Source organism: Mytilus californianus, unplaced genomic scaffold (genome assembly GCF_021869535.1).
Source record: "Mytilus californianus isolate M0D057914Y unplaced genomic scaffold, xbMytCali1.0.p SCAF_6, whole genome shotgun sequence".
NCBI lineage: Eukaryota > Metazoa > Mollusca > Bivalvia > Mytilida > Mytilidae > Mytilus > Mytilus californianus.
The window spans coordinates 22,763,746-22,778,758 of NW_026262712.1; the positions used below are offsets into that span (position 1 = coordinate 22,763,746).

The 15,013-nt window shown below is 31.6% G+C and overlaps 1 protein-coding gene across 12 annotated transcripts in view; it reads left to right on the top strand.

Annotated features, from left to right (window-relative positions):
• LOC127706276 (uncharacterized) overlaps nt 1–15,013 on the top strand; it is a 60,685-nt gene that overhangs the window by 3,059 nt on the left and 42,613 nt on the right. For 2 of the 12 annotated variants that reach the window (XM_052210788.1, XM_052210789.1), the window contains exon 1: nt 12,102–12,285. In XM_052210788.1, coding sequence (XP_052066748.1) covers nt 12,245–12,285 — 41 coding nt within the window. In that variant the 5' untranslated portion in view covers nt 12,102–12,244. Of the gene's footprint in view, nt 1–12,101; nt 12,286–14,077; nt 14,108–15,013 lie in introns of those variants that run through there. The other 10 variants (XM_052210779.1, XM_052210785.1, XM_052210786.1 and 7 more) reach the window with 10 other exon arrangements.

A 15,013-nucleotide genomic window follows, 5' to 3' on the forward strand; every position in this document is an offset into this window, starting at 1 on the left:
TATTTGGAAAACGAAAGGGCTTAGAATGATGTGATTTTTAAACAACACCATTGTCCTATATTAGTTATAAAGTTGAATTCTTTAATTCATCGTTTTTACATCTTGCTGGCTAACAAATTGGATTTGTTATTTTAGTAGTATAGATATACATTAAATCAGGTAACTTAATATGAACTCTATTTCTTGCCAAGAAACACAGCCAATCAGACTTCAAATGATACTTAAAGGGGTACATAGATATAAGAAGATGTGGTATGAGTGCCAATGAGACAACTCTCCATCCAAGTCACAATTTGTAAAAGTAAACCATTATATAGGTCAAAGTACGGCCTTCAACACAGAGCCTTGGCTCACACCAAACAGCAAGCTATAAAGGGCCCCAAAAATGACTACATGCATCTGAGACAACTTCTAAAAAAACATAAGAACAAAGTCAAAATTTATATTATCATCGTCATTGATTCCCTGTATTTCAGTCACTAGCATATTCAATCCACAATGGTATTGGTCCAGTTTAGTGGACAGTTCTAGTTTTATAATAGGTTTGTTATTACAAATGTAATATCTAAAAAATCTATTTTAATTTATTAATCAATTCTTCATATATTCATAACATTAATGATTGTCACCTTGTGCAGACTGTATAGTATGATCTTCCTGTATATATATATATAAGCTACAAAACACATAAGTGTGTAGTGGAAAAACAATCTGATGCAGAAATTTCACATTGATTGTGATCACTGTGGGTGATTCACTCTGAAATATCTCACTGTCTATTCCATAGGTGATATATGACAAGGTCATCACCTTCAAAATGCCCTTTATCAAAGTTTTGCATTTTCATCATTCTAGTACAACTTATGTTCAATTTAAGTTGTAAGATATGTTCAATCACCCTTTATCAAAGACTAAAATTGTAAACCATAAGGTCATCACCTTCAATAACCCTTTATCAAAGACTAAAATTGTCAACCATAAGGTCATCACCTTCAATCACCCTTTATCAATGACTAAAATTGTCAACCATAATGTCATCACCTTCAATCACCCTTTATCAAAGACTAACATTGTCAACCATAATGTCATCACCTTGATCACCCTTTATCAAAGACTAACATTGTCAACCATAAGGTCATCACCTTCAATCACCCTTTATCAAAGACTAAAATTGTCAACCATAATGTCATCACCTTCAATCACCCTTTATCAATGACTAAAATTGTCAACCATAATGTCATCACCTTCAATCACCCTTTATCAATGACTAATATTGTCAACCATAATGTCATCACCTTCAATCACCCTTTATCAAAAACTAACATTGTCAACCATAATGTCATCACCTTCAATCACCCTTTATCAAAGACTAAAATTGTCAACCATAAGGTCATCACCTTCAATCACCCTTTATCAAAGACTAACATTGTCAACCATAATGTCATCACCTTCAATCACCCTTTATCAAAGACTAACATTGTCAACCATAAGGTCATCACCTTCAATCACCCTTTATCAAAGACTAAAATTGTCAACCATAATGTCATCACCTTCAATCACCCTTTATCAATGACTAAAATTGTCAACCATAATGTCATCACCTTCAATCACACTTTATCAATGAATAATATTGTCAACCATAATGTCATCACCTTCAATCACCCTTTATCAAAAACTAACATTGTCAACCATAATATCATCACCTTCAATCACTCTTTATCAAAGACTAAAATTGTCAACCATAATGTCATCACCTTCAATCACCCTTTTTTAAAATCTCAACCAGTCTCAGTGTTGTCACCTTCAATAGCCTTTTGTTTTGCTTGTTCCTTTATGTTCTCTATTTGGTAATTGTTTACTACGAAAATGCCATGTTATGGGACATAACTTAAATTTGATAAGATAAAATGGTTTGTATGCTTGTTTGTCACTCATTGAAGGAGAATGCTGGTGTACATGGTGACCACTAGAGGTCTGTCAAAATTTTGAACTATTTGATTTTTATGCCCTACCTACGATAGTAGTAGGTGCATTATGTTTTCTGGTCTGTGTGTCTGTTCGTTATTTCGTCCGTTCGTCTGTCTGTCCCGCTTCAGGTTAAAGTTTTTGGTCAAGGTAGTTTTTGATGAAGTTGAAGTCCAATCAACTTGAAACTTAGTTCACATGTTCCCATTGATATGATCTTTCTAATTTTAATGCCAAATTAGAGTTTTGACCCCAATTTCATGGTCCACTGAACATAGAAAATGATAGTGCGAGTGGGGCATCCATGTACTATGGACACATTCTTGTGTTTTATCACCTAGCTGTTAATTTTATGGAAATTATAATGAACTTGGACCAGATTTATGTAAAATTTACCCTTTGGGCATTAATTTCATTGAAAATACACAATACTAATTTTCCATAATTTAAAACGAACTTAACTTAAAACCTTTACTAAATTCTTCCATAGATACAAAGATTTGGTTTGCAAGTTTGGCTCTACCTGTAAAAAACTTATTTCAGACGGAATAGCACATCCTAAATTTTACAGTGATGTTGTTTACAGAGCCCGTAAATTTATATACGATAGGACTAAACTTATCAATCCTTTAAATAAACTTATTCTAAAAGGTTACCAATTCAACACTGTAATTAGATCTTTTAATATTGTTTTTATTGGTATAAATATTGATTTTGTAATCAGTAATTAAAATCATACTAAATAGTTATGTTATACACATATGCACTTTAAATTGGTACTACAATCTGTCGATACCTTTATTTTGGCATTGCACAAGGTCATGTTTTTCTCTGTCTGTAAATGACGTCTTTACACGAAATCAATAATGGATGTGTACTGATTGATATTTTAGTCTTAGATACATGTTTTTTTTTTGCCACCGCAACTAAAAGTTGGGGGCATAAAAATTTTCACTTTGCTGGCTGTTTGTACATATATTGAAGGTGTGCATGTGGTCAGGGTTTTGATTTTTATTGATATTTACTCTTTTGGGAGATGGTTGAACTTTGTCATTTTTGGAGTATATACTTGCATAAGAGGTGCATAGCATTTCCAGATAACTCCTCCTACAGTTTGAATGCTAGGAAGTTTTCACTTTGCTGGCTGTTTGTACATATATTGAAGGTGTGCATGTGGTCAGGGTTTTGAATTTTATTAATATTTGCTCTTTCGGGAGATAGTTGAACTTTGTCATTTTTTTTAGTATTTACTTGCATAAGAGGTGCATAATGTTATGGATAACCGCTCCTACAGTGAACCACAGACCTATGTGCTCCCATGCTCAACTTTATGTATTTTAAAATAACATTTTGCATCTGTGGGGGCATCATTTGTGTCTCCCAGACACAATGATATCTCAAAGAAAGTCCTACATTGACTTTGTTATAATACAGTTACTTCAGAGTGGAGGGGGGGGGGGCTTCACTTTGTCTAGTTGTTAGTTGTTATTGGCTTTGAACTAGCTGTCAGTAACTGTGAGTACTCTCAGATCTGTACTTAAGTGTCCTTTTTGATGTTAGGGATGAAGGACAGATAAATACCATGCCACATCTGGTCTGTGTTTTTGTTTGATTGTTCTGCTTTGTATCGATCTGATAAGTTAAGCCTTTTTCAAACGATTTTTATTGTTTGTTCTTATGTTGTGCTGTCTTACCACTGTTCCAGGTTATGGGGCAGGGTTGAGCACCCACAAACATGTTTAACCCTGCCACATTCTTTATGTGCCTGTTCCATGTCAGATGCCTGTAGTTCAGTGGTTGTTGTTGGTTCATGTCGGTCATACTTGTTTTTCATAAATTGTTTTGTTGTTAATTTGGCCTTCAGTTTTCTCAATTGAATAGTTTCATATTTTGTCAGGGCCTTTTATAGCCAACTATATGGTATGGGTTTTTCTCATTGTTGAAGGCCGTACGGTTGCCTATAATTGGTTACATCCACTTCATTTGAACTTTATTGGATAGTTGTCTCATTGGCAATCATACCTCATCTCCTTATTTTAATATTAAATTGTGTTGTCAAAGTCATTGACATTCACTATGTTTACTTCACATCTCTTTCTTGTCCAAAGGGCTATGTTTGGGCTTGTATTTACATGGCATTACTCATCCATTATGAGCTTCTCTTGAACACTAGGCAAGATATAGCGATCCTAGATATAATGACCTAAGCTTAATGAGGATTTGAGTTCCCACATAGTATCTGATTATGGAACTGACAAACTATATCTTAATGTTTTTTTTAGGGATCTACCTAAAGACATCTTTGTGAATGCAAAAACTCCAAAAGTCTGGGTAAAAAGAGGATGAAAGTTTGTGACAGTTGTTCTCAATCTGCATAGTATGCATTTTTTCATGCTGATTTTTTTGTGATAATTCAAAAATTAATTTTGGTAAAAAAGTCTGCAAACATTACAAAAACTTTGGTCAAGAACCATTTTATAAATTTTGTAATTTCAAAGGACATCATTATTGAAAAAGTTGGTAAACCTGACCAAAACGAAAACTTAATCTGTAAGTCATCATCATTATACACTTTATAATGTACCAAAGAGTAGATCTATATTTGCATGCATATTGAAAGATAAGTTGACAATTTAATTTCAGAATGACAAAAGAACAGGACAGATATAGGTGGAGGTGCATAAAAAATATCCAGATATGAAGCAAAATGTCTTTTTTTAGAAGTATAACCCTTGGGAAATCTCTAAAGGTTAATTGACATTCTGCCCCAAACCAATTAATTTACTTACATTTCATTTTAGCAAACAACAATTAATGTTCAGAAATTTCTTGGATAGAGTTTAAAACAACATGACATCATTACTATTAATTGTACATGTAATGCATATGTTCATATGACAATACCTAAATTAAAAAGTGAACTAGGATTTTTGAATAATGTTTGGATCAGTAAGGGACATTCTGAATTATGGCCAACTAAAAGTGAGTGACCAATTATTTGATGTGGTTTTGAAATAGTCATAGATTGCTCTTATGCTGACAGCCTTTTCAGGACTTGATGGCCCTAGCAAGTCCTTAAAAAGGCCATCAGATGTTGCAGTAATCATGGATTAGCCTTAATGTGACATAAATTAAGATGCTAATGGAGCTCAATTGAAACATAGGTGGCTAAATGGAGAGAAGAAGTTTTACATTACCTCAACTATAAAAAAAATATGAATATCGTGTATTGTTCCACTCCCAATATTTTTCAAAGGATTTTTTATTTAAAAATTATAACTAAAATCTATATTTTGTTGTCTTTCTTGTGGGTTACCCATGAACAGAAGCTGAAATCAGGGGCGGACTCAGGGTTTGAAGAAAGGGTGGCATAATTGTCCGCAATACAAAAAAATATTTGACAGCGTAACAAGAGAAAAAAATATTTGTCAATTTTATGCCATGTGTTTTTACATGTGTTTCATTTGTTGACCTTGCAGTTTTTAATCTAAACTGATATAAATACATGTATAGGGCCAAGTATATTGATGTGCTATTTTGTAGGTTTCAACCCTGAATTACCATTTTGCTAAATATATATATAAATATTTGTACATTATAAGGTTGACCTCAAGATCTTAATTTAAAGAAATTAAAATACATACATATTAAATTTACTAACAACTTATCCAAACAATTTAATATTAATTGATCATTTGATCTGCATGCACATTATGAAGCAACCATTTAAAAAGAGATTTTCTGAAATCAATAGACTAAGGTACCAATTTATTATATCCTGTATTTGATTTGACAAACATTTAAATCACATATCCATTTTTACAAAGAATTTAAGATAAGTATTCATACTATATATTTTTTCCTCAGTGTTTCAAAGTTTTTTAAAAAATTTCTTTAACTAGAGATGATCTGTTAGACTTCGTGCCGATATGAAAAATCTTGAATTTAAACTATCATCTGTGTGTCACAATACAATCTTTACAGTTGGTGAATAAAAGATAATAAGATTTTTAATGATCCTAGATCGGAGCTGTTATTGGTGGGATAGATACCCAAGTAGTTGACGTTTGTTTACCATATGAAGTACGGTTACTACCATGCATTAATTGGCTGATTTTAAAAGACTTCTTGACTTTAAGCCTTTATTAGAAAGTGGATTTAATAGAATGTGAAGAATAAATGGAGAATTAATGTCTTAAATTTAGTTTTGTGATTTAATGGAGTCACTGTCACAGTATGTAAGTCATTGATGGAAATAATTAGAATAATCATCGAATTTTTATAATACATGTATAAAAATCTTCTTATAATTTTAAGCTTTAAAAAATAATTAACTGTTGATGTTCAAAGTTTCAAATGGCGTTTTCATTACTTTGTTTCCAGTTAAAATTTGAAATAAAAAAATGACATGACTTTTATCACATATGTTCTAGATTTTCAAAAAGGATTTGTGTGCACATTAAAGTAGTTTAACACTACCATATTGTATGCCTGAATCAAGTCAGGCTACATTGTTACTGATCAATGAGTTGTTTATTGTTTTGTTTTTTTTTTGCTAATAGGTCTATTTTTTGGTTGTCACTGTTGTTGTTGTCTGTTGTAATGTCCAATATTTGTGGTAATTCCTGCTATCCTTTTTTATGTATTTATAAACAATTTTTTACTTTTCATTTTTAGACCTCTTTGTCCACTTTAATATATGAGCTCAGCGCTTTACTGTCCTTCGTTAAAAAGTAAGAGAATACTAAGTTGGCAATAAAAGATTAAAGATGTTCTGACATTACCATGGTAAAAAAAGATGAAAAGACAACCAAAAGTCCTTAAAACTTTACAGAATACTAGATAGTGTTCAACAGCAAATAACTTAAGAACATCTTGTTCTCATCGTTGCACCTATTCTGTTGTATATGTTATAATCTGACGATGTCATTATTAGTGATATGGACCAGTTTAAGTCTGCTGTCTTAACCTTAGAAATTACAAAATTTACAAACCATTTATTCCTTTTAAGCACACCTGGCCCAAAGGGCCAAGTGAGCTTTTCTCATCACTTGGCGTCCGTCGTCGTCGTCGTTAACTTTTACAAAAATCTTCTCCTCTGAAACTACTTGGCCAAATTAAACCAAACTTGGCCACAATCATCATTTGGGTATCTAGTTTAAAAAATATGTCCGGTGACCCGGCCAACCAACCAAGATGGCCGCCATGGCTAAAAATAGAACATAGGGGTAAAATGTAGATTTTGGCTTATATCTCTGAAACCAAAGCATTTAGAGCAAATCTGACAAAATTGTTAATTAGGTCAAGATCTATCTGCCCTGAAATTTTCAGATGAATCGGACAACCCGTTGTTGGGTTGCTGCCCCTTAATTGGTTATTTTAAGGAAATTTTGCCGTTTTTGGTTTTTATCTTGAATATTATTATAGATAGAGATAAACTGTAAACAGCAATAATGTTCAGCAAAGTAAGATCTACAAATAAGTCAACATGACCAAAATTGTCAGTTGATCCCTTAAGTAGTTATTGCCCTTTATAGTCAATTTTTAACAATTTTTCGTAAATTTTTGTAATCTTTTACAAAAATCTTCTCCTCTGAAACTACTAAGACAAATTTAACCAAACTTGTCCAAAATCATCATAAGGGTATCTAGTTTAAAAAATGTGTCTGATGACCCCGCCCGCGAACCAAGATGGCCGACATGGCTAAAAAATAGTACATAGGGTAAAATGCAGTTTTTGGCTCATATCTCTGAAACCAAAGCATTTAGAGCAAATCTGAAGCGGATAAAATTGTTCATTAGGTCAAGATTTATCTGCCCTGAAATTTTCAGACCAATCAGGCAACACGTTGTAGGGTTGCTGCCCCTGAATTGGTAATTTAAGAAAATTTTGCAGCTTTTGGTTATTATCTTGAATATTATTATAGATAGAGATAAACTGTAAACAGCAATAATGTACAGCAAAGTAAGATCTACAAATAAGTCAACATGACCAAAATTGTCAATTGACCCCTTAAGGAGTTATTGCCCTTTATAGTTAATTTTTTACAATTTTCATAAATTTTGTAAATTTTTGTAAATTTTTACAAAATATTTTCCACTGTAACTACTGGGTCAAGTTCATTATAGATAGAGATAATTGTAAGCAGCAAGAATGTTCAGTAAAGTAAGATCTACAAACACATCACCATCACCAAAACACAATTTTGTCAAGAATCCATCTGTGTCCTTTGCTTAATATGCACATAGACCAAGGTGAGCGACACAGGCTCTTTAGAGCCTCTAGTTTTACTTGTTAATTATTCATGACTGACTGAAAATTATATACAAAGTTGTTTTTTTTTACATTTGCCCTTCTAACATTTTTTTATAATAATGAATGGGTTTGCTCTTTTGACACCATGTCTTTAATGCATATATAATGCTGCACCTCTTCTGTATTTATGCAGTGACTTTTTTTTCATTGTTCAAAATCCATGTTTTCTGATATAGTGTGTTTATGAGTTACTAATGATAGAGGAATAGTATTAACCAATTCATAAAAGATATATTGGGAAATGAAAGAGTTGGGAGAAATTAAAAATATTGTTGAGACATGTTATGGATCTCAAAATCGTACAAGGAACCAGAAAATAAAATAAATAATTTATCAGGAGATGCCAGTAGTGTAAAAAGAATATTCATTGCTTTGTACATGAACATAACTGCAATCAAATTGCTGCCTTTCATTTTGCTGCAGAGCAATTTTTTTTGTGAGATATATATATTTCTTCAATCATCTTACCGAATATGATTCTTTTGAAAATATTATCTTTCCAAGGATATTCCCATTTTTTTTAACTTATTGGAGTGATGGTATATAAGTTAACTTCTTACACTGTATGGTTGTTGGATGTTTACAATAAAAAATGAACTTTTATACCCTTCATTCCAAGAAGTAAACATTTATACCTTCACTCCAAAAAAGTTTAAAAAGTACTTTTTTTTACTCTTTAATTCACTTCAGAAAGTATTTTATACCTTTCACTCCAAAAAGTAAAACTTTCACCCTGCCCCACCTCACACAAAAAGATGTAGATAAAGTAGAATAGTCCTGATTTTATGTCACTAAGAGGGGACAACTGGACTTGAACATGTGTTTGATACATTGTGCAACTCCACCAAACCAACTAGAAGATTTAAGTGAGACTCTAGTTATTATTGTCGAGCCTGCGACTTTTGTTGCAGAAAGCTCGACATAGGGATAGCGATCCGGCGGCGGCGGCGGCGTTAGCTAACTACTTAAAAGCTTTATATTTTAGAAGATGGAAGACCTGGATGCTTCATACTTTGTATATGGATGCCTCATGTTACGAAGTTTCCGTCAGTCACATGTCCAATGTCCTTGACCTCATTTTCATGGTTCAGTGACTACTTGAAAAAAAAGTTCAGATTTTTTGTAATGTTAAATTCTCTCTTATTATAAGTAATAGGATAACTATATTTGGTATGTGCGTACCTTGCAAGGTCCTCATGCCCGTCAGACAGTTTTCACTTGACCTCGACCTCATTTCATGGATCAGTGAACAAGGTTAAGTTTTCGTGGTCAAGTCCATATCTCAGATACTATAAGCAATAGGTCTAGTATATTCGGTGTATGGAAGGACTGTAAGGTGTACATGTCCAACTGGCAGGTGTCATCTGACCTTGACCTCATTTTCATGGTTCAGTGGTTATAGTTAAGTTTTTGTGTTTTGGTCTGTTTTTCTTATACTGTATGCAATAGGTCTACTATATTTGGTGTATGGAATGATTGTAAGGTGTACATGTCTAGCTGGCAGGTGTCATCTGACCTTGACCTCATTTTCATGGTTCAGTGGTCAAAGTTAAGTTTTTGAGTTTTGGTCTTTTTTTCTAATACTGCATGCAATAGGTCAGCTATATTTGGTGTATGGAATGATTGTAAGGTGTACATGTCTAGCTGGCAGGTGTCATCTTACCTTGACCTCATTTTCATGGTTCAGTGGTCAAAGTTAAGTTTTTGAGTTTTGGTCTTTTTTTCTAATACTATATGCAATAGTTCAACTATATTTGGTGTATGGAAATATTTTATGATCTATATGTCAGTCTCGCAGGTTTTATTTGACCTTGACCTCATTTTCAAGGTTCATTGCTCAGTGTTAAGTTTTTGTGTTTTCGTCTGTTTTTCTTAAACTATAAGCAATAGGTCAACTATATTTGTTGTATGGAAGAATTGTTAGCTGTACATGCCTGCCTAGCATGGTTCATCTGACCTTGACCTCATTTTCATGGTTCATTGGTCAATGTTTAGTTTACTTGGTTATTGTTAAGTTTATGTGACAGTTGTGATAAAGCTTTATATTTAGGACTATCAACATAATATCAATGATTAGTAAAGAAGGCGAGACATTTCAGCGTGTGCACTCTTGTCTAATTTACTAGGTATGATGTATTACTGGTATTTGTGAGACTCTAGTTATTATCTAATTTACTAGGTATGATGTATTACTGGTATTTGTGAGACTCTAGTTATTATCTAATTTACTAGGTATGATGTATTACTGGTATTTGCGAGACTCTAGTTATTATCTAATTTACTAGGTATGATGTATTACTGCTATTTTTTTCAGTTAAAAGCAGACATTTAATCCTTTGACAGAGTTGTCATTCAATTTGGTAGTTTATGTACTTTATAACAAGATCTGCTTTCATAGCAATTGTTTTCCACTTCACTGAACTTTGGTGGATAGTTGTCTCATTGGCAGTCATACCACATCTCCTTATATTTATATTGTTAAATGTTTGAGGGTCTATAAGAGTCTTGGAGATCATTTTGTGAGCAGTCAATCTCAGTGCCTCTAGTTACATACATATACCCATGTCTCAATAAAGAAGCAATATCTCACAATCATTTAATTTACCATGTTCTGTTAATGGCCAAAGGTGATCTTTCTTCAATAGGGCTTAATTAACACAAAAGTACCACTGCTTATGTTATAAGAACCATTTCATGGACTTAAAAGTTTCAATTAAAATATTTGTTTTTTAAATTTGTAAATAACTTTTTATTTTTCAAATTTGAATGTTATTTCATCTGAGGTTGAACACTATAGCTAACTCTTTTGTGGATTTAATTAAATTTAAAATCCAAATTCAATTGAAATTGATCTCATTTCAATCTCATTTCATATGTAACATTGTGTCATTTCATTTTATAGCTGACAATAATCAGATTATGATGTTTTTTATTTTTTTTTATTATTTTCAATATTCATTCTGTAAGTGGTTGAAATTTTACCAGGTGAATAATTTTACCTGTGTCCATAAAGAATTTAGCAAGATCTTACTTGCAAATCACTAATTTTTATAGTGAAGTGGTGGGACAAGTTCTTTAATATGATGTGCATGCTGTGAATTACATGTTCTTCTGAATCATATTGTATCAGATATATTATCAGGGATCAGAAACTTGTTGAAAGTTTCAAAAAGTGCAGTGAAATAAATTACAGGGATTTATTAGTTTGCAATAATGGGAACATATACTGCTTAGAGAGAAAAATTTATAAGTGATAATATCATCTCAGCTAGGCTATTATAAAAGGAATGTAAATTGTAAACTGAAATTTTGAAGATACCTGCATTAAAATTGATTAATGCTTACAATGATGGAAAGAATTGTCACACTGCATGTTAGGAATTAATTAAGTTTGTAAATTGGATACTGTGACACATCTTCTCTTTGGCGGTTTGAGACACAAATTATTTATAAAGTGACAGTGTTTAATCTAAGGATCAATTTAAAATATAAAAAGTATGTAAATTGAACAAAGAACTTTAATGTATATTATAAAGGGTAAAATGATTTGTTGACACTCTACTTATTTAAAAAAAAAAGTTGTATTGAAGTTTAGAATGAGAAAATCTATGAAATATTTTGATAATGAAACACTATTTGAATTCATCATGCTTTAGTGGATAGTTGGCTGTTAGCATGGTAATGCTTCCGCTTGTGTGAGTTCAAGTGTTTTGAATTATTGAATATAAGAAATAGAGAAAGGTTTTTCTTTGGAAGATAATCTTTTAATTGGTTACAGTACACTCAGTCACCATAAAAACTTTTAAAGTAGATATTGGATTTGAAACAATATTGTCTCCAATGTTGAATTCATTTGGGAATACATCTAATGAAGTCTATTGTGTACAAGTTTCTATGACAACAGTGCTTATTTTATAGGACATTTTCAAATGTCTGTAACAAATAATTAGGATTGTAGACATCATGTTGGAGAAAAAAAACTCTCAGGAAAAAAAATCAGTGAGGTAAGAATTTAAATCAGGTTCTATTGAAATTTAATTTCACACAAAGTTTGATATACTTAACAATGAAAATATATATGTATATATACTTGATCTTAAATGTTAAAGTTTATGAGTGTAATTAAATAGTCCCAAAATCTAATAATCTTTTATTAAAATTCTGAAAATATTCTAGACAACCAACTGTTTCACAACTAACAATTAAGTGTACAAATACATTTTGACTTACTTTTAGAGTGAATTTATTTAATTTCCTGGTGAGCAACAAAAATGTTCATTTTGATCTTAGTAGTCATTCAAATATAACTAATGTTGAAATTTTAATTGTGATGCCCGGCACATGCACCCCTGTTTTATTGAGCTTAGAACATGGCTATGTTTTCAAATCGAAAGAAGAGTGTCATATTAGAATTTAGTTATCCAGTTTGACATGTTATAAAACTACTGCCAGAAAAGACTATTCTGAATTATGGCAAATGCTGTACTTGGAAGTCCAAAATTTGTTTCTTTTATATCTGCTTAAAAGGACAAAAATAGTAAACAAAAAGTCGCAATCTTTTCATACCACTTTAACATACTTAAACTTCAAACAGTGTTGATAAGTGATAACTCCAAAGTATGATGGTATCCACTAATTTTAAGTAGCTTGCTTTTTCAAATGCATTTTAAGATTTATTTTTGTCCTGGAAAACATTGGCTGCACTCTGAAACCAAAATACATTTCAGAAGGTGCTTAAAGGTGATGTATATATCATCACAAAAAATATATTGATTCATCCATGCATGTGTCAGATACTTTCTAAAGTAAACAATATCCAAATAAAGGGAAAAATCAGTCAAATTTCATATAATAAATGCCCATAAACTTAATGAATGTGTACTTATTAAGTATTTCAACAGGATTTCAACAGTCATTAAATCTTATATGAAAACTATGAACTAAAATTTCATAAACTAAGAGGGTTGCCAGCTTAAGTGAATATACATTTAGGGCCTGGCTGAGTAGTTAATATTTCTGAACTTAATTGTTTTTTAAGTAATAATAGAGTCAATACTTCCATTTTGAATCTTACAAAATAGCAAGAAGTTTTAACCATTCTTAAAATTATGACTAATAACTCTACAGTTTTAGTGCATCCAAAGAGTATTTCATACGAATAAAAGGAAATATGGGGTATACATCAAGAGACATCAACCAAACTACAAAAAAAAAACAAAAAACCACTGAAAAGGTAACATGCAATATTCAACAATTAAGACAGATGTCTATACAGTATCTCAATCTCTAAATCAAACTCAGTCTGTAAAAGCTGTGCATAAAACTCAGTCTGTACTTTACAGAAATAATCAAAGATCTACCGTTTACCCCAAAATCTTCAAAAAACAAGTTGAATGACATACAGCAACTTATGTTATGACGAGGTTTTTGAATGGATTTATTCCTTTTCATTTTACAGAAAAGCAATGACCAAAATGTTTTATTTCTCTGATGCCTTATAGTTGTTACTAATTATGCTGATTATGATTGAGACTTTTTTTTTAGTGTTATAAATGATATTAATTAATTAAAATCAATTTCTCAATAAAACTAAAGAATTTTATACTGCAGATAACCATTATTAACTTGGAAATTGACCAATCTCCCATGTAGCAAAATACAAATCTGTGTGGCGATAAATCAAATGACTATGTAGTATAATGATTAAATAAAGATAATTTGATTCTTATTACTTTTAGATGGCAATTTAAAGGAGTTGTGTAATGTTTTTAATCAATAAATTTTTAATCTCTGTAGATGAAATGTAGATGTTCATATGACGGGAAGGTAAATATAGACCAAGTCCTAGTTGACATATATATGATTGTTGCTTGTTATGTATTAATACTACCAATGAAGGGCTGTCTTACTTAATGTTTGTATGTGTTTTTCACTTTGTTTGTGTGCATGGATACTTAAAATCTGTTTTTTAGCTCACCTCTTTAGAGCCTCTAGTTTTTCACTGGCAGGGAATTGGATGGTAATGTGGTCTTTTTAAAATCACATACAGTATGTATAGAATGTTTTACATATAGAAGCACATGAATTCATGGGGATAGTGGTCATACACTACTTTTTATTCAAAATTAAACACCACATACTGGCAGATTTTCATTTTAATCATTGTAAATTGGTGTACACTGTGTTAAAGTTGATGATTTACTTTAGAGAGAAAAACAGATTTTTGATGAGTCTTATTTGCTCAATCTTATAGATTTTTCTATGGATTGTTATGTTGACTGTTGTTAATGTCTCTTTGTTTTCTCCCATCTCACTAATGGTTGAACCGCTTAATTCTTTCAGTCCGTCTGTACGAAAGACCATGGATAGAAAACTTTCGTCAAACTTTTCTTGACTTCTATGAAAGAGAATGATTTTATATTTGGTCTGCATCTTCATAATGTTGAGTTGAAATATGTAATCAATTTTTACAACTGCAGTGCCGCCTCTTCTTGTTTGCTGATAGTTTTGCAATTTTACAACACTCATTGTACAAAGAAAACTTTCTTCAAACTTTTCTTGGCTTCTTTAAAAGAGAATAGTTTTATATATTTGGTCTGCAGCTTTGTCTGCCTACTGTAAAAATTGGGGTAAACGTGAAAAATCTGATAAAAAATCTCTAGACAGCTATTTTAATAAAATTATGAATACTGTTGATATTCGTATATATCTCATTTTGAAAACAATTCTTAA